This window comes from Dendrobates tinctorius, unplaced genomic scaffold (genome assembly GCF_039654945.1).
Source record: "Dendrobates tinctorius isolate UK_male_01 unplaced genomic scaffold, ASM3965494v1 ptg000044l, whole genome shotgun sequence".
NCBI classification, from domain to species: Eukaryota; Metazoa; Chordata; class Amphibia; order Anura; family Dendrobatidae; genus Dendrobates; species Dendrobates tinctorius.
Window position 1 is genome coordinate 18,464,787 of NW_027361712.1, and position 27,827 is coordinate 18,492,613.

Consider the following 27,827-nt stretch of genomic DNA (forward strand, 5'->3'; position numbering starts at 1 on the left):
TTTCTTAACTTTAAGCATTTTCCTGCACACTGCAGCCTCACAAGGTTTGGCTCAATAAAATCCATAGTAGTGCATTAGCCTCAAGAATTAGGTCAAGTCACAAAAGGAACAGCGAGTTTATGAACACATGTAGACTGTTTTTAGATGGCATGTTTTCTGTCCTCATAGTTTCTTAGCAATACTAGAAATATATCCAAAAGTTGAATTCCATTATGTTGATGCACCATTGATGTGATCACAGCTTCATACTTCATGTAGAAATGAGCACAGCAATCTTCAAGAAGCACTCCTCCCATCAAAGTTTTTATTCTCTTAATATACTGCAGTCATCATATTATATGGCACTGTGTACTTACAATTGCTCATTTAGCCTTTCTACCCACCTAATTCTGCTCTTTAATCTGCTCTATATAGAAATAGGAAATCTTTTCCCTGTATAAATCATTCCCCTCTTCAACTTTTGACCCGGCTGTTCTGCTCCCCCCCTACCAGGGACTTTTGCAGTGAATTATGACTCATACAGGGAAAGTGACCTCCTGTTTCTACTTAGAGCTTAGAAGGATTCAGTTAATCAGTTTTTAATTCTGTAATGTCATATACCTAATGGAAAAATTGAATAATTAACTGGGTAGAAATGAGTAAATTGCGCAATTTGTATGTCATAGACCTAATGCCAAATGGAAGAAATAACTGGGTAGAAGAGCAAAATGAGTAATTGTAAGTCCACAATGCTATATATGATGCCTGCAATATATTAAGGGGATAAAAACATTGGTGGGAGGGAGTGATTCTTTAACAGGAATGAACATTTGTAGTAAATCAAGTGTGTTCTTATGTTTAACATGTATCAAACAGAACGCACATTACTTCACTCATATAGGCAAATCACCAAAAGGCACAAGATCCATTTTATTACATTCAAAGACAATAGATCCTAAATAAAAAAAAATATATATATATAAAACATGTAGAGTTTTCTGGAGAATTGAAACACCTGGCAAATAATTACCCAGAGCTCCTGGAGTGTACAAAGGACATTTGGGTAGTAGGAGACTGGAGTGCCTTCAAGGGGTTCTGTTAACTGCAGCTTTAAACGGAAATAAAGTCTGATATGCCTTTGTACAGACAGGGAAAGGAAACCCGAGACCACAATGTAGAACACCATCCAATGTAGCAGGTTGCACCGTTGGAATGCCATGTGCCATAAAGTCCACATGTGGGGTGCAGACCGTTCAAGGACTCATTTTCGTGTGGATCTCATGATTGTCAGGTGTAAACCTTCATTTAGCACTGAATATTATTTTGGTAATGCCATGTGAAATGTTCTTTTCTAAGCAGCAGATTCATGGAAGGAGTGTGCACACGGTGGGCCAACAAGCTTTTCAGGTACCTCGATCTGGTATACTTAAAGTCCGTTGTGGCCAATCTATAATTTTTATGTTTTTGATGCAGGTTTCCTGGGACTCAAGATAGACACAAACTTAAGAGTTCAGAGTTCCTCTCAAAGAAGGTGCATAGACATTAGGCCACCAGACACACCAGTGTTGCATTTCCTTCTGCGGCCCATCAGGAAAATAAGGGCACTGTACATAGTTGTGATAAAGAACAGTTCCATACTACAGTAAAAGACAGAGCTACAGAGAAACAATGCACGACTGCATGTCTTACCAGTACAAACAATTACGTAGCACTGACTTTAAACTGAGTGATTTATACCCTGGGACACCACAAATACCTGAGGGCAATGGAGACAGGAAATCTAATAGCCAGCATAGTCTATGTGCACACTGAGGCGCACATACACATTGACAAATACACACAGGTTCCATCTATCTCTGCAGGGCTGTATGATGTGGTCCTGACGGCATGGGATTTTAGGGGCAGTGGGATTGGAGTGAATGTTCAATGGAGGAGTAACAAAGCTCAGGCATGAGCACCATCTCCATCTTCAGATCCTGGCTTATAGATTGGAGCTTTCTGCTCTTTTGTCTCCTCACTCTCATCTTCATCTTTACTGTCCATCTGAGGATACACCACCACACACAGCTTCTGGCCCGCTCGTGTCATAGCATCTGAAGGAAGTGGAACACAAAACAGATTTACAGTTACTCTACTCTCGATGTAAATAAGGGCAAAGCGCTAATTCATATCTGAATCAAGGAGTGATACAAAGAACTGAGATACTCACCAACAAAGTCATTGAAACATTGGGGCTTGTTTTGCCAATGGACTCCAAGGAAATACACAGGGACACCAGTAAGCATGATGGCCAGGCCTATTCCGCAGACAACAGGTTCAGAATACAAGCTGAAGACCAGCAGAAAAGCCCAGAAGAGGAGGTAGATAACTGGAAATATGAGGTTAACCTGTGGTAAGAAGAAGAGGGGATTACTACATATCAAGTCACTGCTTCCCTTTTTATCTGATTCTCTAAATGTCTGATGATTCTCAAGAAAATTCTTACCATGCTTCCTCATTTTTTAATGCAGAACATCTTTGTTTTCTCTATGATACATTTACAGTGCAATAAATAATTATTTGATCCCTTGGTGATTTTGTAAGTTTGCCCACTGACAAAGACATGAACAGTCTATAATTTTTGGGTAGGTTAATTTTAACATTGGGAGATAGAATATCAAAAATAAAATTTTGAAAATCACATTGTATAAATTATAATTTATTTGCATTTTACAGTCAGAAATAAATATTTGATCAACCATTAAGAGTTCTGTCTCCTACAGACCAGTTAGACACTCCTAATCAACTCTATACCTGCATTAAAGACAGCTTTATAAAAGCCTCCTGTCCACAGACTCAAGTAATTAGTCAGACTCTAACCTTTACAACATAGGCAAGACCAAAGAGCTTTCTAAGGATGTCAGGGACAAGATCATAGACCTGCATAAAGCTGGAATGGGCTACAAAACCATAAGTAAGACGCTGGGTGAGAAGGAGAGAAGGAAACAACTGTTGGTGCAATAGTTAGAAAATGGAAGAAATACAAAATGACTGTCAACTTCTATTTGGGGCACCATGCAAAATCTCACCTTGTGGGGTATGATTGATCATGAGAAAGGTGATAGATCAGCCTAAAACTTCACGAGGGGAACTTGTTAATGATCTCAAGGCAGCTGGGACCACAGTCACCAAGAAAACCATTGGTAACACATTACGCCGTAAAGGTTTAAAATCCTGCAGTGCCCGCAAGTTCCCCCTGCTGCTCTAGAAAGCACATGTGCAGGCCCGTCTGAAGTTTGCCAATGAACACCTGGATGATACTGTAAGTGATTGGGAGAAGGTGCTGTGGTCAGACAAGTTATGGGTTACTATGTTTTTATTTATGTTAGGGGCATACTTTTTCAAGTTTGTGATGAGTCTGCAGTCATTCTACGTGACTACAGACTTCTGAATTCTCACAGTGTGCACTGCATGCTATCAGGATTCTCTGGTGCCGGCGATTTACATACATATGGTCACATTCTGAATAGACATGTGTGGCCTCACTCAATGAAAATGAATTGACAAAGCCAGACATGTCTTGTGGGAATGTGGCCAGAAGTATACAAATCCCTTGCTTGTTCTCACATGACTGTCCACTCTTGCCACGACAACAAGGGAGAATCCTAAAATTATGCAGTGTGAGCGCTGTGTGAATTCAGAAACCTACAAACTTTCATCGTAAACCTGGACAGGACAAGATCTTTAATTATAAAATGAAGCCATATAGCATGCCAATCCTAATGGCATGTAATATACTCACTGTCAGGATTCAGCTCTAGCAGGTTACAGCAGTCATCACATGGAAACGTCACTCATATGCAATTTTAACACTTACAATCACATGACAACTTGCTTTTCTTCCTGCTTCTCTTAGTTTTTCAATGAACATTGAGAGAATTAGAAAGAGCAGCTTGTCGGCACGTGACCAAGTGTGCAAATCGCATGTCACAGAAATGATTGGTCACATGACAATTACTCAAACCATTTGGGGAAGGGCAAACTGAATTCTTGCTACGGGTATCAGAAATCCTAGATACACCTCAAAACACAGTCAGAGGTTTGCTATCTCATGTCTGAAGGGTGGCTTGTCTACATGGGCCAATGGTAATCAATGTTCCTGTAATGGATTTTTTAGTAAACTATTTACTACACTTAGGTAATAGGACATGAGAGGCCTAATGTATATGAAGCTGTCATTGTTGCTGTGGTTAAATGCCCCACATACAGTATAAACACACACCAACACCCACCTGTTAATATGTAAGAAATGTCTAATATCATAAATACTTCTGTCAGTCCTGCTAACCTTTATTGGCCGAGGGATGTCTGGCTTCTTCCATCTGAGGACAATCTGCCCCGCCACGGTAACACCATAGAACAGGTAGTTGATGAAGCCAACATAATTGATCAGAGTATACATGTCACTAGTTACCAACATGAGTAGCGTGGACAGGCACTATTGGGAGAGTAACATGGAATAAAGCAATATTAGCATCTGAAAAATCAAGACGGTAAAAGATATAAAAATGTCAAAGCAGAGTAGAAATGAGCAGTTGGGAAATTGGAGGCCTACCGTGAAAAGAAGTGCTGGGATTGGGGTGCATCGTTTAATGTGGATCATGGCTAGGACACTTGGTAAATGACCCTCTCTTGCCCCAGCAAAAAATAACCTGTCAAAGGAAACAAATCTAATAAGATTCTGGCTACAATAATATATATACACACGATATTCAAACGATAAATATCTGTACTGGAAATGATAGTTTTATAATAAAACTATAAATCGAAAAATTGTTACGTGCATTTGTGTTCAGCCCCCTGTAGTATGATACCGCTAAAGCAGGGTTAGGTTATAAAAGCCTTGAACATCTTGTGGAGCACTGTTGAATCCATCATCCAAAAATGACACAACTGCAAACCTAGCAAGATATGGCGGTCAACTTAAACTAACATCCCAAGAAAGGAGAACACAAACTAGAGAATCAGCCAAGAAGCCCACGGTCACTCTGAAGGAGCTGCAGAGATCCACAACTCAGGTGGAAGACTCTATTAGTCATATACTCCATATACAGGTGCTTCTTACAAAATTAGAATATCATGAAAAAGTTAATTTCAGTTCTTCAATACAAAAAGCGAAACTCATTATATAGAGCCATTACAAACACAGTGGATCTATTTCAAGTGTTTATTTCTGTTAATGTTGATGATTATGGCTTACAGCCAATGAAAACCCAAAAGTCATTATCCCAGTAATTTAGAATACTTTATGCCACTAGCTTAAAAAAATGATTTTAAATTCCGAAATGTTGGCCTACTGAAATTAATGTTCAGTAAATGCACTCAATACAGTATTTGGTCAGGGCTCCTTTTTCATCAATTATTGCATCAATGTGGCGTGGCATGGAGGCAATCAGCCTGTGGCACTGCTGAGGTGTTATGGAAGCCGAGGTTGCTTTGCCTTCAGCTCGTCTGCATTGTTAGGTCTGGTGTCTCATCTTCCTCTTGACAATACCCCATCGATTCTCTATGGGGTTAAGGTCAGGTGAGTTTGCTGGCCAATCAAGCACACAGTGATACTGTTGTTTTTAAACCAGGTATTGGTACTTTTGGCAGTGTGGTCAGGTGCCAAGTCCTGCTGGAGAATGAAATTTCCATCTCCCAAAAGCTTGTCGGCAGAGGAAAACATGAAGTGCTCTAAAATTTCCTGGTAGATAGCTGCATTGACTTTGGTCTTGATAAAACACAGTGGACCTACACCAACAGATGGCATGGCTACCCAAACCATCACTGATTGTGGAAACTTCACACTAAACCTCAAGCAGCTTGGATTGTGTGCCTCTCCACTCTTCCTCCAGGATCTGGGACCTTGATTTCCAAATGAAATGCAAAATTTGCTTTAATCTGAAAACACCTTAGATGACTGAGCAATAGTCCAGTTGTTTTTCTCCTTGGCCCAGGTAAGACGCTTTTGGTGTTGTCTATTGGTAACAAAAACTTGATTCCAGCTCACCCAGTTGCTCTATGCTCATCCACTTAGGGCTCAGTCTCCCCCTGGCCTCCCATCAAGGATAATAGAAAAAAATTGGAGTCCGGTTCAACAGGACTGAAAATATAGTGCACACAAGAAAATTTTCATGGTCGACATGACAAGGTCAACGTGTTTCAACTGCACGAAGCAGTCTTACTCATGAGTATAGTAGGTAATCGCATTCAGTGTGATAATGGAAGCTGACCTACAGTGGATACTGTGTCGCTGATGTCTACATGACACCCCCACCCACCCAGGTACTATTTGATACAGGCTTCATGCCCAGCGCCTAGTGCATGACCAGGCACATTTAAAGTGACTATGGTGTCACTTCTGATGAAGGAAACAGTGTTTTTTCCGAAACTAGTCAGAGAGGAATTGGTCCATGGCGCTCCCTGTGATCTATCACGTGAACGGTGACATCACGAAGGTCCTGTTGGCTCATCTCACCACAGCTTCACATCGTGCACACTGCACGCCGCTGGAAGAGGGGAGCGTGGAGTGTCTGTCACCGGCCGGGACAGCGCTCCTGAAGAGCCGTGGTATTAACTCACGTTTATCTGGCAAATAACATTCAATCTGACTTCACATCAGGATATACAGTGCTCTTTACTGGTCCTCTGGAGTCCCGACATCCACTCAGATTACACCTTAAGGTAATAACTACCTAACTTGGAGTAAAATCCAATTCATTTGTGTGTGTTTTTTAGTTCACTACAAGCTAAAGGACTATATAATGAGTTTCACTTTTTGTATTGAAGAACTGAAATAAATTAACTTTTTGATGATATTTTAATTTTGTGAGAAGCACCTGTATCTGGCCTTCATGGAAGAGTGGCAAGACTAAAGTCATCTTTGAATGCAAGCCATGAGAAATCATGTTTCTAGCATGTGGAAGAAGGTGCTCTGTTCAGATGAGACCAAAGTAGAACTTTTTGGGCTAAATACAAAAAGACCATCCCCACCATCAAACATGATCTCATTATTGAAAATTGTCAGTCAGAAGGAGGGTATAAAATGTTTCCATGGCATTAGATATACCATGGAACACTGTGAAGATGTTCATCAAGAAGTGGCTTAAGTTTGTCACAACAGTGACATTATGTAGAATTTGACGTCCCTCAAAAATTGATGAAAGACAAGAAGAAAATTGGTCCAGGAGGTTGCCAAGAGACCTACAGATACATTAAAGGAGCTGCAGGAATTTCTGGCAAATGCTACTTATGCACTGCATGTGATAATTTCACATATTCTTCATATGTCTGGCTTTTGGGGTAGGGTGACATGACAGAAGCCATTTCTTACAAAGAAAAACATCCAAGCTCAGCTATATTTTGCCAAAACTTACATCAAGTTTGCCAAATGAATGTTGGAAGACAAGTTATGGACTGATGAGACCAAGGTTAAACTTTTTGGCTATAATTCCAAAAAGGTATGTTCAGCGCAAAGCCAACAACAGGAGAAGCTCAAAGTTTTGGAATAGCCCAGCAGTAGCTCAGACCTAAATCCAATTGAAAATTAGTGGGTTGACCTGAAGAGGGCGATGTAAAAAGGAGATGAATCTGACACATTTGGATCACTATTGCAAGGAAGAGTGGGCAAAGGTTGACAGTACTAGATGTGCTGTGATGATAGACTCCTATCCAAGAAGACTGAATGCTGTCATAAATTCAAAGAGTGCTTCTTCAGCAAACGTTTAAGGGTGTGCATATTTATGCAACCACATTATTTTAGTTATTTTTCTTTTTCCACCTAAAAAGATTTTTTTATTTTTCAACTGAATTGTACATATTATTGGTGACAGTACAGGTGGAAAAAATTCTGAAATGATTTTTCTTGATATGATTACATGAGAAAAACCTGGCATTTTAACAGGGGTGTGTAGACTTTTTTATGCACTGTATATACATACACATACTTTTTTATGCACCGACTCTTACCTGGAAGAAGTAAATAGAGATCCATTCACTCCTCCAAATGTGGACAAAGCAACAGATATTGGCATTATCCAGGCCATGACACCTAGCAATTTTTCACCAAATGTCTGAGCAGAAAAAAAAAGAAGCATGAATGGGATATACATACACCATGTGGACAAAAGTATTGAGACACCTATACATTGCATCTACAGGAGTTTTATGATATACCATTCATTCTTCAACCCAGATTTAAAAAAAAAAAAAATGTGAAGAAAAGAATACAATTTGGAAATCCCTTATAGCCGTATTTTATTCACAACAGAACACATACACTTTCCATTTCACTTGGGAAAAATAACTCCTTTAGAAATTGATGGCAGCAAAACATCTGAAAAAAGTTGGGACAAGATTAACAAAAAGCTGGAATAGTCAATGCATGATATCAGGAATATTTCCAGAAATAATTGTCTCAATCCACAATTTCAAGTGAAGTCTTTATCACACAAATAAGAAGCCATACATATATCAACAAAATCCAGAAATGACTCGTTTTATCCGGTGGTGAGGGACCATCCAGCTTGTTATCAGTGCTCAGTTCAAAAGCCTGCATCTCTGATAGTAAAGGGCTGCATAAAGCTGGAGTCACACATAGCGACTCACCAGCGATCTCGACAACGATATCAACAGGTCAGGATCGCTGGTGAGTCGCTACATGATCGCTGGTGAGCTGTCAAACAGACAGCTTCACCAGCTATCAGCACAGTGACGCCGAGTGCACGGCGTTGCTGTGTACATTAGTTACCAGCGCGCTGATGCAGGGAGCTGGTAACTAAGGTACACATCGGGTATCTAAGGGACGTGCGTCACTTAGATACCCGATGTGTACGTTAGTTACCAGCTCCCTGCATCAGCGCGCTGGTAACTAATGTACACATCGGGTATCTAAGGGATGCACGTCCCTGAGATACCCGATGTGTACGTTAGTTACCAGCTGATTGCTTGTCTCCCGCAGCGATGCATGCTGGCCAGCGGGAGACCAGCGACCCAAAAAAAATGTCCAGGGCTTTCCTACAGCGATCCCCGGCAGGGGGGCCGGTCGCTTATTGCTGTCACACACAGTGATCTCGCTGGTGAGATCGCTGTTGTGTCACAAAACTTGTGACTCAGCAGCGATCTCGCTAGCGAGATCGCTATGTGTGACGGGGCCCTTAGGGTCTATAGCGTGGGCAGCCTACACATGTAGAAAGGCACTATCAATGCTGAGCATTATATAGAGGTTTTAGGACAACATATGCCAAAACCAGACAATGTCTATTTCAGGGAAGGCCTTGTATATTTCAGAAAGCCAATGCTAAACTACAAAATGCATCTATCACAAGAGCATGGCTTCACAGAAGAAGAGTTCGGGGGATGAACTCACCACCTGTAGTCCAGACCTTTTACCAAAAAAAAAAAAAAAAAAAATGGACTCATTATGAAACAAACATCCTAAAGATCCCGGACTATGGAGTAGAAAGGATCCTACATCAGACAAGAACGGGACAACATTCTTTCTCAAGCAATTGGTCTCTTCACGTCCTAGATGTTTACAGACTTGCAAAAAAAAGAGGGGATGCTACACAATGGTAGAAATATCTCTGCTCCAAGTTTTTTGAGATGTGTTACTGCCTTCATTTTCTAAATGAGATAATTTTCCTAATGTTCTATGTTCTGTTGTGAATAAAATACAGCTATAGGAGATTTCCAAATCATTACATTCTTGTTATCGTTAAATTTTTACACAGCGTCCCAACTTTTTTTTAAGTTGCGGTTGCAAATCCAGGCATTAGTATAGAGTTGGCCTGTCCTTTTCAGCTAAAACAGCTCCCACTCTTCTGGGAAGGCCTTCTACAAGATTTTGGAGTTTGTTTATGGGAATTTTTGCACAATCACTCAGAAGAGCATTTGTCCAAACACTGATGTTGGACAAAAGGACCTATCTCAATCTCCATCCTAGTTCAGCCAAAAGACATTCTATGGGGGTGAGGTCAGGGTTCTTTGTGGCCACTCAAGTTTACAAACACAGACTCCCCCAACCATGCCTTTAGCTTGATTTGGGCACTGGGGAACAGTCTTGCTGGGACATAAAAGGGCCTTTCATAAACAGTTCCCAAAAAGATAGGAATGCACAATTGCCCAAAATGTCTTGGTATGATAAAACATTTAGATTTTCCTTCAATGAAAGTAAGAGGCCTAAGCCAACACCTGAAAAATAACCCCATAACATTATCACTCCTCCACCAAACTTTACAGTTGGCAACTTGGCACAATACTGTCAGACAAGTAACGTTCTCACGGTATATGCCAAACTCTGAATGTTCAATCAGACTACCAGATAGAGAAGCGTGATTCATCATTCCACAGGACATGTTTCCACTGCGGAGTCCGGTGGCTATTTACATTAGGGCACTCCATTTGACATTGTGCTTGGTGATGTAAGGCTTGCATGCAGATGTCTGACCAAGGAAACACATGCTATGAAGAGTTTTTTAATGCCAGTGGAGACTGGAGATTTGCAGTTATGGAATCAGATGAACAATGGAGGCTTTCATGCACTATACACCTCAGCACTTGGCAACCTTGCTCTGTAACACCATGTGGTCGTCATTTCATGACTTGCTGTAATTCCTTAACACTTCCACTTTTCCTTGTTGCTGCTCTCAGTTCATGGAATATTTAGGAGGGAAGAAATTTAATTAACTGACTTGTAACATTGGTGTCTCCTATTACAGGATTGCAATGCTATCAGTGACTACAGCTCAACAGAACGACCCATTTTTTCCACAATTGTTAAAAAAGAAGGACTCCATGGTGAAGGTTTGGATCTATACACCTGAGATAATGCTCCTTGGGGAAGTGTTATCTAAACGTGCTTCGGGGCCGGGGAACGCTTAACTAACCCTTTGCTAGCCCTAGACTCTACACTAGAGGTAAATTAATCTATACTTGCCACTTAAGTGCTTTTTCTCTTCTGCATGCACTGTCACTTTATTTAACCCCTTTCCAACATCAGGCATAAATTTTCGCCGATGTCGGACTCCCACCCTTCGATGTGGGCTCTGGCGGTGAGCCCACATCTTACCTGACACATATCAGCTGTTTTGTACAGCTGACATGTGTTCGGAACAGCCGTGGGTGGAAGTGCAGTCCACCCGCGGCTATTAACCAGTTAAATGCCGCTGTCAAACTGACAGCGGCATTTAACACGCTTCCGGCAATCGTGCCGGAAACACGCACATCAGTGACCCCTGTCACGTGACCGCGGGTCACCGATGGGTTGGCACGAAAACTAGAGGTCTCCTGGAGACCTCTGTGGTTATCAGTGCTGGATTGCTATGAGCAAGTCATAGCAAGTCAGCAATTCTGCTACATACAGGTGATTTGATCATCGCGTGTATGTAGCCCACCCGATCGGGTTAAGTCAGCTTCTAATCTTCCATGGAGACTATTGAAGTATGCAAAAAGGGAAAAAAAAAATGTTTTTAAAAATAAAACAAAAAAATATAAGTTCAAATCACCCCCTTTTCGCCCCATTCAATATAAAACAATAAAATCAAATAAAAACATTTGGTATTACCGCATTCAGAATCGCCCGATCTTTGAATAAAAAAAAAAAAAAAAAGGATTAACCTGATGGTTAAACGTCATAGAGACAAAAACAGTCAAAACTCCAGAATTCCTTTTTTTTGTCACTGCAACACTGCATTAAAATGCAATAACGGGCGATTAAAAGAACATACCTGCACCAACATGGTATCAATAAAAACGTCAGCTTGGCATGCAAAAAATAAGCCCTCACCCAACCCAAGATCACGAAAAACGCTATGGTTCTCGGAAAATGCAATTTTTTTTAACAAAGTTTTTTCACCACTTAAAAGAAGATAAAAAAGAACCTATACGTGTCTATGAACTCGTAATGACCTGGAGAATCATAATGGCAGGTCAGTTTTGGCATTTAGTGAACCTAGTAAAAAAGCTAAACAAAAAATAAGTGTGGGATTGCACTTTTTTTTGCTATTTCACCGCACCTGGAATTTTTTGCCCGCTTTCGAGTACACGATGTGGTAAAACCAATGATGTTGTTCAAAAGTACAACTTGTCCCGCAAAAAAACAAGCCCTCACATTGCCATATTGACCGAAAAATAAAAAAAAGTTATGGCTCTGGGAAGAAGGGAGCGAAAAATGAAAATGCAAAACCTAAAACACCTCTGGTCAATAAGGGGTGAAGATCTATATGTTGGCTACCTCCATGCATTGCTGCACTTTGTTACTTTTGCCACTGCCTGTTTGCTACTCAGGGACATATACTGCTGACAGCAACACATACCTTTCTTAGAGCTCTGTCCCTTTCACTGGTATTGTGCTTATCTTTATGCTGAGAGTTTGCTTTATGCACCAGGTGCTTTGATATTCTTTGTTACATTTACCCTGCTATACATATTTGTTCTCATCTTGCTGGCCTCTATGGGTACTTTTTGTCAGGCCTTCCCCCACATTGTGAGGCACTGTTGCTTTTCCTATCATATAAATTCCCTAATAAAATGTATTTTTTATACTCAGTCTTATCTTGCTTGCCCTCCTTCACTAGTGTGAATAGGAATGGTTGGCTATTTTTGATTTGCTATTGCTACAGTAACACTATTTTGATTTGGATTGCACATTTATGATTTAATACCTGAGATGATGGGACTGAACGAAAAACCGGAATTCAATAATTAAAAGCCGTGTCCCAATACGTTTGTCCAGGTATATCCTTATGTTAGGAGATTAACTTGGCAACCTGTGACATGTACTGTATATAATACCACACCATAGGCAGCTTACAAGACTTACTGATGTAGAGATACTCACCACAGCCACGGCATTGGAAGCCAGTAGCTCTTGAGGGGACATGGCTGTCACATAGGCAATGTTAGCAAAAACATAAACAAAGGTGACAAGTGGAATAGAGATGAAGATGGCACGTGGGAGGTTCCTGGTGAAAGACACAAGAATTAGCCAGGTCTTGCCACTGGGGGTAGGGAGACCTACACATGATCATATTCCGTAACTGTGACCCATTCCATGATGTTCATGGATCTGCCCATGGTTCCGTTCCTAGAAAGGCCATCAATGATGTATGAACAGGTTACTCTGGATCACCGAGAATGCAGAGCGGTGACATGTACAGGCTCCGTCATTCTGCATGGTGGTAACCTGTGACACATGTGACATGAAATTGCATGTCCATGTGGATTTTCCATAGCAAGGAATGAAATGAGCATACTTCCAGATGTATGTAAGCTTCAGAAGTAAGCATTGCCGCTATACTGATTTCCTAAATGGGAAAAAGAAAAATCACCTGAAGAAATGAGGAGTAGTCTTTATATTTAATATCCCGGATAACAACCAATATTCAGTATTATACATTACTTACCAAAACTGTTGAGTAATAAATCTAGTTACACATAAACTACTCTCACATTTGCTGTGGTTTTTCCTAAGCCTTCACAATGGTAAGTCACAAATGACACAATGATTCAGCAATCACCTGGAGTTGGAGTAAGCTGCGTTGTTAGGGGTCATTCATACCAAGGTCATATCTAACTTATAAAGGACAATCTTCAAATCTTATACCAGTGGTGGGCACTTGGTGGTCTACTCTGCTATAGAGGAGGCATCATAAATTCAGCCAGCAGTGATGTCTTCTCATAGACAATCAAAGAATAAAAAATCCACAGCACCGGGGTCAACTTTCCCACAATAGAGGGGCACGTCAATTCTAGAGAATCCTTCCCGGAAAATACCCAGACATCCAAATAAAAAATTAAGACAGCGCCTCAAAAGTTGGTGAAAAATTCTTTGCTTCTTTATTCTGCAGCGATGTGTCGATCTTACATGAAAAAGATGATGTAAGATAGAAACGTCGCCACAGATGGCAGAATAAAGAAACAAAGAATTTTTCACCAACTTTTCAGGTACGGTCTTCATTTTTTATTTGGATGTCTTCTCATAGACAGGCGACAATGGCCCGGAAGATATAATTCCACTTGGGGTAGGAGGGAATGTCAAGGCCAACTTCTGATTTATGAAGTTCTAGTGAAACCCGCTTCATATTCCACTTTTGTTCCTCCTCTTCGAAAACATTTTTTTTTTTTCCGTTTTAGCTCGATAAAGTTATATGAGGGTATGTAAGAGGGAGTTTTAATTATCACCATTTTGAGGTTCACACAATCTTATGATCTCTTTTTACTTAATTTTTTGGGAGACAAACTGATAAAAACTAGTCTGCCATTTCACTTTTTCCCTCCCTGTTTACCATATGGAATAAATACTATGATATTTTATTAGTTCGGACAGCTAAACACATGGTGACACCAAATATGTTAATTTATTTTAGACTTAGTTATACTCCAGGAAAATGGGGTTTTTTTGCTTTTTTTAAAAAAAAATTTTTCCCTTGGGTTTTTCTTCACTAGAATGCTTGTACAATACACTGCAATACTGTAATATTGTAGTGCACTGTAAAATTACCATGCGCTGCTGCGATTCATAGATGTACAAACATGGCAGACGTGGACCTTCTGTAGCTGAAACAGGTGATTCACTGATTCTTCATTTGACAGTAACCCTTAGAATATCTATTTCATATATTCCATATTCAGTCTTACTTGTAGGGATTCACCAGCTCTTCTGTGACATAGTTAAGAAAGTTCCAGCCACCATATGCAAAGGATCCTTGAAGGAACGCCAGTGCAATGAGACCAATGTCCGGCTCCTGGAAATTCTCAAAAGCATTCTTTGGTTCCAGCCAGAAATATTCCCCTGATTTAAAATAGGCATCATAGTAAGTGCAGGCACATTGCGAACAGAAATCAAAGAAGCAAGTAAATTATATTTCCTCCAGAATCTCATTCACAACTGCATGTCTCTGAACAAACCAACATGTACTCCAGCGTTCCTCATCCCCATATCTGTGCATCTACGTGCTACAAGGTCTGTACAGATCCATGCCTTTGGCAGGGCTATCTAGTATGGAGTCATAGGCATTCTGTGTGCTGCCACATGGTGCCAACATGCAGAATATCATATTCCTCCTCCATAATTCTGCACCTAATGGGAAATACAGTTGGATTCATACAGATTCCTACATTTAAAAGAAAAGAAAACATTGTTTATCCATATAGAATCTATATGTTTATGATGAGACCTTTAGAGTATGCATGGCATCGGTCATATGTATGCAGAGACAGAAAAATAATGATTGAATACCCTGTAGTAAAAAAATAAACAGCAATAGTGCATGAAAATAATATAGGGTACTTAGTTAACATGTTTTTTTTTTTATCAAAAAAATGCAAAAGACAATCCTCCTCCACCTTGCCATAGAAAGGCATATTTTCCACTTGATATTATAAAACCTTAGAAGTGTGTGGGAGACAGGTTAAGAAGTCACACTTAAGAAATTAAAGGGTTTTTCCATCTCATAAACTGAAGCCATTCACTAGACTATGCCATCATTAAATATACTGTAGGTGTTTATATGGAGGTACGGACTGGGCCTGAAATTCAGCCCCGGCATTTGCAATCACACAGGCCCATGTTGTCCCCGTCCCCATGAACCAGATGGGATATCTTACGAATATTACCCTGGATGGAGGAAATGAAGATTTACTACAAGACCAATATTTCGAATATCTGTGGCCTGATGGGGTAAGTGACGGAGTCAGTGACACTGTGCTCCGTCACAACGCCTAACAGTATGGTGTCTTGAGAACACCAATTCTGTTAACAATGTAGCAGACGAGGTGGCCCACAACCAAACAGGCCCTTCTGGCATTTGCCAGAATTGCCAGATGAAAGTCCGGCCCTGTTTATATGTTATAGAATCACAGAATGTTGGAAGGGACTTCCAGGGTCATCGTGTCCAACCTCCTGCTCAATGCAGGATTTACTAAACCTGCTCAGACAGATGTCTGTCCAGCCACTGTTTGAAGACTTCCATTGAAGGAGAACTCACCACATCTCATGGCAGTCTGCTCAACTCATTGATCACGCTCACTATCAAAAAGTTTTTTTCTAATATCTAGTCTGTATCTTCTCCCTTTCAGTTTCACTCCACTGTTTGTCGTGTTTCCATGTGCAAATGAGAATAATGATGATCCCTCTACACTGACATCCCTTCAGATATTTGTAGACAGCTATTAACTCTCCTCTTAGTTTTCTTTTTTGCAAGCTAAACCTTCCAAGATCCTTTAACCGTTCCTCATTGGACACACCTTGCAGTCCGCTCACCATCCTGGTAGCTCTTCCCTGAACTTGCTCCAGTTTTATGTCTTTTTTAAAATGTGGTACACAGAACTGGACACATTATTCCAGATGAGGCCTGACCAAGGAGGAGTAGAGGGGGATAATTACTTCCCATGATCTAGACGCTATGCATATATATATATATATATATATATATATATATATATATATATATATATATATACATACATACATACATACATACACACACATACATATACATACACACACACACACACACACACATTAGAAAGTTTTAGCTCACTCGGCAGCACTTGAGGTACACACGGGAAGCAATTTCGGTTTATTCGAACTTCATACACATTGCAGTAAATTAATTATATAAAAGGGAGGCAAAATCAGTCCAAGTACAGTGGCACATACAAGTTGGTCCAGTTCGCCCAGACAGCAAAATAGCCAGAGCAAAAGACTCTGGCATGTTCCTTAAAGGAGGGCTTTTCCCCTCCACTCTGTCACTGACTGAGACAACTAGTCTCCTTTTTACCTGACGTACTACACCCCTGGGTAGGTAAATGTGAGCTGCCAGTCACACACGTCCCTAACTGCTCATAAACCTGGCCCTATTAACGCTCTCAGCAATATACATATGCTGGAGCCTGCTTTTCTGGGCTTACATCACCGAGGCTACCAGCCTTGATGACACATATATACCCTCAAGAACCTGTCTGGATGCCATCTTACACTATATATATATGGATGCAGAGCTACACCAGCAGTTTGTTCCCTTCATCCTCAGGATTGTGGGTATCCCAGAGGTTCGTTATCATTCATTAGTCATTGCCCATCCTAGAGAAAACAACCTTAGGTTACGTGCACATGAACTCTTTCAGGTGGATTCTGCCTGGAACCCCCCTGAAAAAGCGCTGCAATCCAACTGCAAAAAGAAATGAACAGAGTACACAGCAGTGTTGTTTTTACACTGCTGTGTACTATGTTCATTTCTTTTTGCAGTTGAATTGCAGCGCATGTTCAGTCTTTTCTTCTTTTGCCTGCTTTGGGGTTTAGAATCTGTGAAATGGTTAAAAGAGGCAGTATGTTCACTCTGCGGACTTTACACTATAGTGGAAAGTACAAAGAAAAGGCGCCAGCGGCGTCACGTGCACAGTGCACATATCCAGCTACATTATACCAGAGACTAAATCTTTTCTTATCCTACATGCCATACATAAATGCATTATATTGACCTACCTTTGCAGATCTGGACAATTCCCATAATTATGATCAGTCCCAATGCAAGCAGCTTCCCAGCCGTAAACATGTCTTGAACTCGAGTGGCCCATCGTACACTGGCACAGTTCACCCAGGTGAGCAGCACTAAAAAAAAAAATAATAATAGACAAATGGTTAGAAACTATTTCACATACCGAACATTTCTTTCTGACAAGCCACTTTATAGCCTATCACTTCTGCTACTTCTCCTTAACAAGTAGGCTCACTCATTTACCTTGTATTTAGGTGCTACATTTACTAAAAGTAGCCTTTATTTACTTACCCAGGCTTGAGAAAAGACAGGCATGTGACAAATGTCTTTACTGCACATTTTGCACCTAAATGCAATGTTTGTGAATGGGCCATAATATACAACACTGGTGCAGTAAGTGCACACTGCACATGGGAAACCCGTACACAGTAGGAATGGCTGGGGCTGATGATGGCCGCATTGATCTTGCGGTGATAAATGATGCATTTAGTCATGTTCATGCTCTGCTATTTCCTGCAACGGTGCATTTTTTTCATTAAATGCTCAATTTTAGCTCTTTTCAGGTGAGAGTTATTTTTCTTGCCCAGTGCCAAAGTTTGTGTCTCCATTGTTTTCAATGGGGTTTGAGTTCTGGTTCAAGTTTTGGTACAGTTCTGGTACCCAACACGAACTTTGGAGTTTCCACAGGTCCGCTCATCCCTATGGATGAGGCTTGTGTCCTTACTTTTAAATGCATGTTAGATTGGCTGAATAATCCTTTTACAGTTTTTCTGCACTATATTATAATGAACATTTATTCATGCTCATTTTTATATCACAACTATACAGACTTTCTGAAATTAATGTTCATTGCCCTCATCAGGTCTAAATATTCTATTCAGTAATATACGGTTTGTATGGAACAATCTGGTGACAGATTGGCTTTAATGCTATTTACTACCTGTACATATATCTGTCACTTATTTCTTACAGGCGCTCGGTGCACCATGGCGGGGCCAATCATTTAAGTGCACCTGCCCATCTGCTTCTTTTCAGTCTATCTCCACCCCTTTCCCCTCTTTGATAGCTTTTGGTTTTATAAAGTCAGAGATGTGCGGAGATAGATGGAAAACAAGTAGGTGTGAGGGTGTAGTTATATATTTGGCCACACCCTCAGGTACAAAGCGCCTGTACTTGGTTTGAACAGTTGACAGAGGCCATTTAAAACAATCATTCTTTCCCCATAAAATATCATATTACCAGCAGCACATCTTCTGTTTACATGGGGTGATGAGATACTGACTGATGATTTTCGTGCTGGTACAAACAATCCACGCCGTTGATCACCTGTAAGCAGGTGACCAGATGCACCACAAGGTAGGAACAGACACCAAACTATTTATTGCTTCCAGTATGGCAGAGATTTGCAGAACTTGGGAAGCAGTTAAACAATGGAAAACAGCACAAACACAAGTGGATTACACAATTCTGATCATGCAGTGAATATTAAAGTCCAATTGGTGTTTCTCTGACAGAGGTGGTACACCCATTCCTGGGAAAGCTGCTGCTGCGCTGGCTTCCCTTGACACAATGGCCCTGGCAGGGGGGGGCACCGGGTTTTCCCGTAGGTCGCCAGTTGTCCTAACAAAGTCTACCAAGGAACGCCGAGCCTTCTTTGCCCCAGCCAAACCCCACCCTGCCTGTTGTCCTAGCCCAGACCAACCCCTGTACCGTCCATTGGTGCCGGAGGGGCCAGCCCGGCTCACTCGTGTCTCCCTTCTATTAACACACCTGACCAGGTGCCGTATTTGAACTTGTCCCCCGCGCATGTTCCCTTCTAGCCAGTATCTTGCATCCTTCCCGATGTAATGACATATCCCACAGGGGATCTTCGGGAGTACCGTCGCCTCCTCTTACTCACCGACATATCTATGGCTAGAAATTCATCTTGTTCACCGACAGCTTGTCAAAATCCACCATAACACAGAATAACGCCAGCTGCTTGATATAGTAGTGACAGAAGGATTTAAAGCAAGCACTACCCAGTGATGCCTGTCACCTGTAGCTACTAAATGAATGGCACTTCAATACATCACATGCAAGGTTCATTTTTATATGTGACCAAATGGGATCTTCTTTCATTCTGTATATCAAAGCCTTGTTGTAGGTTTCAGAATTAACTTAAGTGATTTGGAAAACAGTTGTTTTTTTTATATAATAGCAATATTCATTTACCTAGAACTGAATTTTCAGCGAGATCCCCCAGCCAAATGTTTCTCAACCCTCATATAGATACCCTGAATACTGTATTGCGGCAAAGCACACAATGACATATTGTTTGGCTGCATATACGGGGATTCAGTAATATACTGCATAACCTCAGAGGATTGGATCAGTTGCCCGTATTGATCTGAATACATCATTGCGCAGGACTTCCTGAGTGCTCAGCTCTGACACATATATAGCTGTACATAAAGCACTGCTTATTATACCGTCGCAAATCTTTATGAACAGATGCAGAGAAGAGGAGGCAACTTGCCAATTTACTAACCAGCTATGGCGTATTTCTAGTGCCTATGTTGAGGCAGGTCAGACAACAAATGATCCAGAGAATTTTACTGAGCACTAACAGGACACTTCCTAAGTGTCACAGCGTGCATGTGGTGAAAGGGCGAAAAGAAGAGCTGCACTTACATGGAGTCTAGAACAGCTCTCTCATGCCTACACCCAAAAATGCGTCCCTGAGACATTGCGATAATCGTTAATGAACCAAGACAAAATGCACAGATAATAAGCACTATATGAAATGGAAGAACACAGACATATGCGATAACATATATGAGGGGTGTGTATGGAATACTATGTGCAGTGACTGATAAACAGAGGTCGGCATCGGGGGTGGTTACAGCACAACCCTTCCCCCCCCCCCCCCCATCACCATCTTACATCCTTTGTTGGATGCAGGAAGCCCCATCCTGTTATTTACTGTCCAAACACGCAGGGCTTCTTTATGGGAACATTATACCCTCTACATACCTACAGTGGGCACGGAAAGTATTCAAACCCCTTTAAGTTTTTCACACTTTGTTTCATTGCAGCCATTTGGTAGATTCAAAAAAGTTCATTTTTTTTCTCATTAATGTACACTCTGCACCCCATCTAAAAGATTATTTCAGCGGTGGAAGGTACCCTAAATAAAGGAGCCACCTTGACAGAATGCAGCATTAGTGCTGCACAAGGTGGCTCTTACTTAAAAATGCCAGTGGGGGGGGGGGTCACAGGGTCCCTTTAAAATTTATACATTTATTTTAACATATTTATTGCATCTAAAACCTAAAAGTAACCATAAAGCAACATACAACCTAAAATAACCATACAGCAAACTACAGGGTGGGCAATTTATATGGATACACCTAAATAAAATGGGAATGGTTGGTGATATCAACTTCCTGTTTGTGGCACATTAGTATATGGAAGGGAGGAAACTTTTCAAGAAGGGTGGTGACCATGGCGGCCATTTTGAAGTCGGCCATTTTGGATCCAACTTTATTTTTTCCAATGGAAAGAGGGTCATGTGACACATCACTTATTGAGAATTTCACAAGAAAAACAATGGTGTGCTTGGTTTTAACATAACTTTATTCTTTCATGAGTTATTTACAAATTTATAACCAATTATAAAATGTGTTCAGCGTGCTGCCCATTGTGTTGGATTGTCAATGCAACCCTCTTCTCTCACTCTTGACACACTAATAGCAACACTGCAGAAGAAATGCATGACCCTTTTACCACTGAAAAAAATAAAGTTGGATCCAAAATGGCCATGGTCACCACCCACCTTAAAATTCCCCCCCCCCCCCCCCTCCCATATACTAATGTGCCACAAACAGGAAGTTGATATCACCAACCATTCCCATTTGCAAGAGAAAAAAAATGGCAAAAGTGCAGTTTTAAAACTACGGTAACTTTTACTACTCAGTTCCTAAAAAGAGGTTCATCACCTCTATAAAATTATTAGAAACTATGATATCAACACACAAAGTTGATAGGAGATAGTTCAACTCACTGTTTGGGAAGAAAATATGTATGATATTCATGACACCATATGAAAAGTTCATGTAAACAAATAAAGAGCCCAAATCCCTGTATGGGAGAAAATATTATTCAAAAAGGGCTAACCTTACATTTTGTTCACATATAGCATGCAAATGTAGCATCTGGCACACTCTCACCAGATATTGTCTTCCTTCTCCTTCCTCTGCAGTCTCCAAAAATGGGGGTCCCGGTATTATCCCTGTCAGTGCCTGTTAGTAGGCTGATCCTGGCACACCGAGTCTCGCGCCCTAAGGCCATGTGCACACAATGCATTTTTTCTGCGGATCCGCAGCGGATTTTACCGCGCAGGAACGCTGCGGATCCGCAAAGTGATTTACAGTACAATGTAAATCAATTTAAAAAAAAACGCTGTGCAGACGCTGCGTTTTTTTCTGCGCGGTTTTTGTGCGGTACAAAAAATGCAGCATGTCACTTCTTTTGTGCAGTTTTCCACCTGCTCTATTCTCCATATCCGCAAGGGGGAAAACCGCAGTGGAAAACCGCACAAAAACAGGAAGAAATCCGCAGGAAAAATGCAGGTCATTTGACCTGCGGATTTCTTCAAATTTGCGCGGAAAAATCCACAGGAGGAAAATCTACGTGTGCACTCAGCCTTACAAGGGCAGTCCACAGCTATCCCTGTCGACTTAGCCAGCCCTGCGCTGACTATGCCTCCCGACAGGTTTCCTCAACACCTTGATTCATCAGGGGAATGGCACATGTAGTCCCTATCGGGAGTAACCGGGCAGCATATCCCTTCACCCAGGGATATCAAAAAGGCAATGGCAAGAATTGTAATGCAACCTGGTAATTCTGATGAACTTATCTGCAGCAGAAACCATTCTTGGTCATCCTTTCTTGGACCAGTCCTCATAACAGCTAATTTCATCATAGTGATTGATGTTTGTTATAACTGTACTTGAGGATTCTTTCAAAGTTCTAACAATTTTCTCGATTAACTGATCTTCATGTTTTAAAGTAATGGAGTATTAATTCCCATTACTTAGTTGGGTGGGTCTTGCAATATTTTGGCTTAGGACAGCTCCAGATTTTGGCTCAGCACTGTATGGAACTGTGTAACACTGCCGCTTCAAAAATACCTGATGGTTGTAAAAATTTTCTGAAGGCCTATGATTCTACAACTGAACTCTTGACGAAGGATAACCGAATGGCTTTCAGTGAACAAGGTGAACCGCTCAAGCTGCTTAAGAGAATGCCAAGAGTGTGTAAAGTTATCAAGGTATAAGGGGGTTAACTTTTGAGCAAATATTAAACATATAACCTGGTTTGTCTCACAGGTGTCACTTTATTCCTTGATGCTGGTTTTCTATCGTGGTTTTTGCTGCTTGCTGTCTGAATCTACAATGTGCACATTCCAATAAGACCAAGGAAAACCACTGCATGAATAAGTGTATCCAAACTTTCAACCGGTATTGTAGCAATCTCAAAAGAAAACGACTTAAAAGGAGTTAACATACACATTAGTTTTACTAAAAAGCGAATCTACTGGATTTGGACAAAGGGCATTCATATGAATACTCGTTTGTAATCATTTGCTTGTGTAAATGGGGCAGTGATCAGATGACAAATGAGCAAACTGATTATTTCTACACTAATACAACTGTTCCATGTGTCCTTGAAATAATTATTATGCAAAGTGTATGGGAAACAAATGATTTTAACAATTGTTTCTTCACCATTCAGTTTGTGCTGCCCCAAATAAAAACGCCTTAAACAAAAGGAAATTGAGTAGTTGTTAATAGGCAGAAAGCAGTCAGTGTAAAACCAGCTTTATAGGCCGTGAAATTAATCGCTCACAGATGTCAGACATTTTTATATTTTATTAAGATAAATCTAATTCTCATCTTCCTCGGCTGTAATAAGAATCCTGACGTAATAATCCTATTTCTTAAGTTGTTTCCCAGATGCTGGTTACATGTGATACAGAGCTATCTTATTCTGCACCTCTTTACAGACATTATCATCACAGTCCCCATTGGGGCTCACAATCTAGATTCTCTATCAGTATGTCTTTGGAGTGTGGGAGGAAAACGAAGAACCCGGAGGAAACCTACGCAAACACGGAGAGAACATACAAACTCCTTGCAGATGTTGTCCTTGGTGGGGTTTGAACCCAGGTCCCTAGTGGTGCAAATCAGCAGTGCTAACCACTGAGCCACTGTGCGTGATAGACAATATAGTCACCAATTTGGAGCAATATTAGTCTGATTGACCACTTTCTGTTCTGATATCTGTACCTTGTGCCCACATCAATACATTACATTTATAGAGGAAGCTAAGCAGCTACCATACATCAGACAGACAAATCTCTGACAGGAGACATACGGATTTGCTAAAGATCTGTGCATGATATCTATCACTTTTGCTCATTATTATTATTATAGCGTCATTTATTCCATGGCGCTTTACAAGTGAGGAGGGGTATACATAATAAAAACAAGTACAGTATTCTTAAACAGCACAAGTCACGATTGGTACAGGAGAAGAGAGGACCCTGCCTGCGAGGGCTCACAATCTACAAGGGATGGGTGAGGATACAGTAGGCGAGGGTAGAGCTGGTCGTGCAGTGGTTGGCCGATCAGTGGTTACTGCAGGTTGTAAGCTTGTCGAAAGAGGTAGGTCTTCAGATTCTTTTTAAAGGTTTCGATGGTAGGCGAGAGTCTGATAGGCTGTGGTAGAGAGTTCCAGAGTAGGGGTGATGCGCGGGAGAAATCTTGTATGCGATTGTGGGAAGAGGAGAAAAGAGGGGAGTAGAGCAGGAGATCTTGTGAGGATCGGAGGTTGCGAGCAAGTAAGTACCGGGAGACGAGGTCACAGATGTATGGAGGACACAGGTTGTGGATGGCTTTGTATGTCATGGATGGCTTTGTATGTCATGGTTAGGGTTTTCAACTGGAGTCTTTGTGTAATGTGGAGCCAGTGCAGGGATTGACAGAGGGGAGAGGCAGGGGAATAGCGGGGGGACAGGTGGATGAGTCGGGCAGCAGAGTTTAGAATGGATTGAAGGAGTGCGACAATGTAAGGGTCCCGTTTCACATAGCGACGCACCAGCGATCCCAACAGCGATACCACCTGGTAAGGATCGCTGGTGCGTCGCTACATGGTCGCTAATAAGCTGCCAAACAGGCAGATCTCTTCAGCGATGCAGCAATGATCCGGCAATCCGTATAACGACGTCGGCGGTCATTGGTACCTTGTCACAGCAGATTTTCTGACGATTTCCGCCTGCGTCCCTGAGTTCTGCGTCGCCAACGAGGTTGCTCGTCGGCGTCAAACACAGTGATGTGCGCTGGCCAGCGGGATGCTGATGATGAAAAAGTGGCCCAGGATATTCGAGCACAATCAGCGATATCCAGCGGGGGGGGGGGTCCCCGCTAAGTGTCACATGTAGCGAGATCGCTGGCAAGGTCGCTGTTGCGTCACAAAATCGGTGACGCTTCAGTGATCTCGCTATGTGAGACGGGGGCTTTAGAGGAAAGGCCACAGAGCAGGAGTAAGGTTACAGTAGTCAAGGCAGGAGATGATGAGGGCATGGACTAGGGTTTTTGCAGATTCTTGGTTGAGGAATGTACGGATCCGGGAAATATTTTTGAGTTGAAGTCGGCAGGAAGTGGAAAGGGCTTGTATATGTGGTTTGAAAGAGATCAGTGTCAAGGATAACCCTGAGGCAGCAAGCTTGTGGGACTGGGGAGAGTGGGCAGCCGTTTAATGGATAGGTCCGTTGGGGGGGGGGGGGTCAAGTGAGATGGGGGAAGATGATGAGTTCTGTTTTGTCCATATTAAGTTTTAGAAATCTAGCGGAGAAGAAGGATGAAATAGCGAACAGACATTGAGGGATTCTGGCTAGTAGCGTGGTGATATCTGGTCCAGAGATGTAGATCTGTGTGTCATACGCATAGAGGTGATACTGAAAGCCATGAGATTCTATGAGCTGTCGCAGGCCGAAGGTGTAAATGGAGAAGAGCAGGGGCCCTAGGACTGAACCTTGTGGGACTCCGACAGATAGGGGGCATAGTGAGGAAGTGGTGTGCGAGTGGGAGACACTGAATGTCCGGTCTGTTAGGTATGACGCGATCCAAGATAGGGCCAAGTCTGTGATGCCAAGAGATGAGAGGGTCTGTAGTAATAGGGAATGGTCCACTGTGTCAAAGGCAGAGGACAGGTCCAGGAGGAGGACAGAGTAGTGCCACTTGGCCTTGGCGGTTAATAGGTCATTGGTGACCTTAGTTAGGGCAGTTTCAGTGGAGTGGTGCAGCCAGAAGCCAGATTGTAAGCGGTCGAAGACGGAGCAAGAAGAGAGGTGAGAGGACAGTTCAAGATGGACGTATTCCAGTAGTTTTGAAGCTTTTTGAGGATAGGTGTGATTGAGGCATGTTTAAAGCTTGAGGGGAAAACACCAGTTAGTGATAGGTTGAAGAGATGGGTTAGGGTTGGGATGAAGACTGTGGTGAGGTTTCGGATGAAGTGATTGTGAGGTGGTGAGATGTAATGTTGAGAGTAGAGAGTCGATCTTCTGTAAAGGTGGAGAAGTTGGTTTTGGAGGAGGACTGGGCAGTTAGGAGGAAGGGCTCTGGGGGTTGTGGACCAAAACTGTCTCTGATGTTATCAATCTTCTGTGGAGTGGAGAGGCAGGAGGTGCTGGGGGAAGGAGAAGAGGATTGAAGATGTTGAATAGCTGTTTAGAGTTGTGAGACAGGGAGGATATGAGAGATGAGAAGTAGGTTTGTTTAGCTGTAGCGAGTTTGGCATTGAAAGTAGTGAGGGACTGTTTGAATGCGATGAAGTCCTTGTTGGAGTGGGATCTTTTCCATCTCCGCTCAGCAGTCCTGGAAGCCCGTCTCAGTTCTTTGGTCAGGATGGTGTGCAAGGGCTGTGTGTTGATTTTACGAGCTTTGGTATGTGTGAGAATGGCAACAGATTCCAAAGCTACAGCTATTGTGTTATATAGAGTGGCAGTAGCATCCACATTGTGTAGGAAACTTATGTCTGTAAGAGGGAGAAGGGATTCAGACAGTGAGTGTAGATCGAGGTGTTTAAGATTTCTGCGAGGGTGTGCAAGTTTGTGGGATGGGGATTGTGGACCTGGAGAGGAGAGGGAAGAGAATGTAAGTAGGTTGTGGTCAGAAAGAGGAAGAGGCGAGTTAGAGAGGTTAGATAGTGAGCAGAGGTGGGTGAAGATGAGGTCCAGTGTGTGGCTTTGTGTGTGGGTGGCTGCAGAAGACCATTAAGTGAGGCCGAAGGAGGAAGTGAGAGATAGAAGCTTAGTGGCAGCTGAGCGGTAAGTGTCAATGGGGATGTTGAAGTTGAGAGGAAATGAAGTAGCCAGGTGGTGAAGTGGTCAAAAGAAGGTGGTGGCTGGCCCTAAGGGGCAGTAAATGACAGCCAGTTGGAGGGGAAGTAGATGCGCACAGAGTGCACCTCAAAGGAAGGGAAGGTAACAGGTAACAGAGTGTGGTAGTGGGATTGGGGTGAAGGAGCAGTTATCTGACAGGAGAAAACCAACTCCTCTACCATGCTTGCTGGTGGGGCAGCGGGTGTGGGAAAGGTGGAATCCACCATACAAAAGTGCAGCAGGAGAGGCTGTGTCAGAGGGGGTGAGCTAGGTTTCAGTGATGGCAGGGAAGGAAAGTTTGTTAGTAATAAAAAGATCATGGATGTAGGAAAATTTGTTGCAGACACAGCGAGCGTTCCATAGAGCTCCTGTTAGTGGGACTGGGGAAGCGGGGGCCGGGCGAATGGGTATAAGGTGAGAGAGAGGTTATGGAAATGTGTGATAGAGCATGGATGGGAGGTAGAAATGACTGTGGGGGATGTGGTGAGGAGGACCAGGATTTGAAGAGATATCACCAGCAGTGAGAAGGAGCAGAGAAAGTGTTAGTAGGTGGGAGCAGGAGAGGGCATGAGGTGGCTGTTTGGAGACAAAGGATTGTATGTGGAGGAACAGTTCTGAGGAGGAGTTGAGATGGATGGGGAGGATTGGAGAAGAGATGAACAGTTCCTTGCTAGGAATTGGGGGGGGGGTAGCAGAAAGTGAAGGATTATAGGAGTGAGAGTGAAAACAGAAACATTGTTTACAGTGACTCTCCAGTTACCCTCAGTTCTATTCTGGTTCAATTCTGGATTAATTCTTATCTCACACTTGCATGATACACGCTTATAGGATACACACTGCAGACTAAAATATTGGCAGACTGGTGCTATGCAATATATGTGCTACAAAGGGCATTCAGGTGT

At 42.0% G+C, this 27,827-nt stretch overlaps 1 protein-coding gene across 1 annotated transcript in view; it reads right to left on the bottom strand.

Annotated features, from left to right (window-relative positions):
- Positions 1–885: 885 nt before the first annotated feature.
- Positions 886–27,827, bottom strand: part of SLC7A8 (solute carrier family 7 member 8) — a 57,094-nt gene continuing 30,152 nt past the window's right edge. The window contains exons 5-12 of the mRNA XM_073575382.1: positions 17,486–17,611; positions 14,638–14,791; positions 12,839–12,962; positions 7,969–8,072; positions 4,574–4,670; positions 4,307–4,456; positions 2,189–2,366; positions 886–2,072 (exon numbers count right to left, since the gene is read on the bottom strand). Of these exons, the coding sequence (XP_073431483.1) occupies positions 1,924–2,072; positions 2,189–2,366; positions 4,307–4,456; positions 4,574–4,670; positions 7,969–8,072; positions 12,839–12,962; positions 14,638–14,791; positions 17,486–17,611 (1,082 nt within the window). The 3' untranslated portion in view covers positions 886–1,923. The remainder of the gene's footprint in view (positions 2,073–2,188; positions 2,367–4,306; positions 4,457–4,573; positions 4,671–7,968; positions 8,073–12,838; positions 12,963–14,637; positions 14,792–17,485; positions 17,612–27,827) is intronic.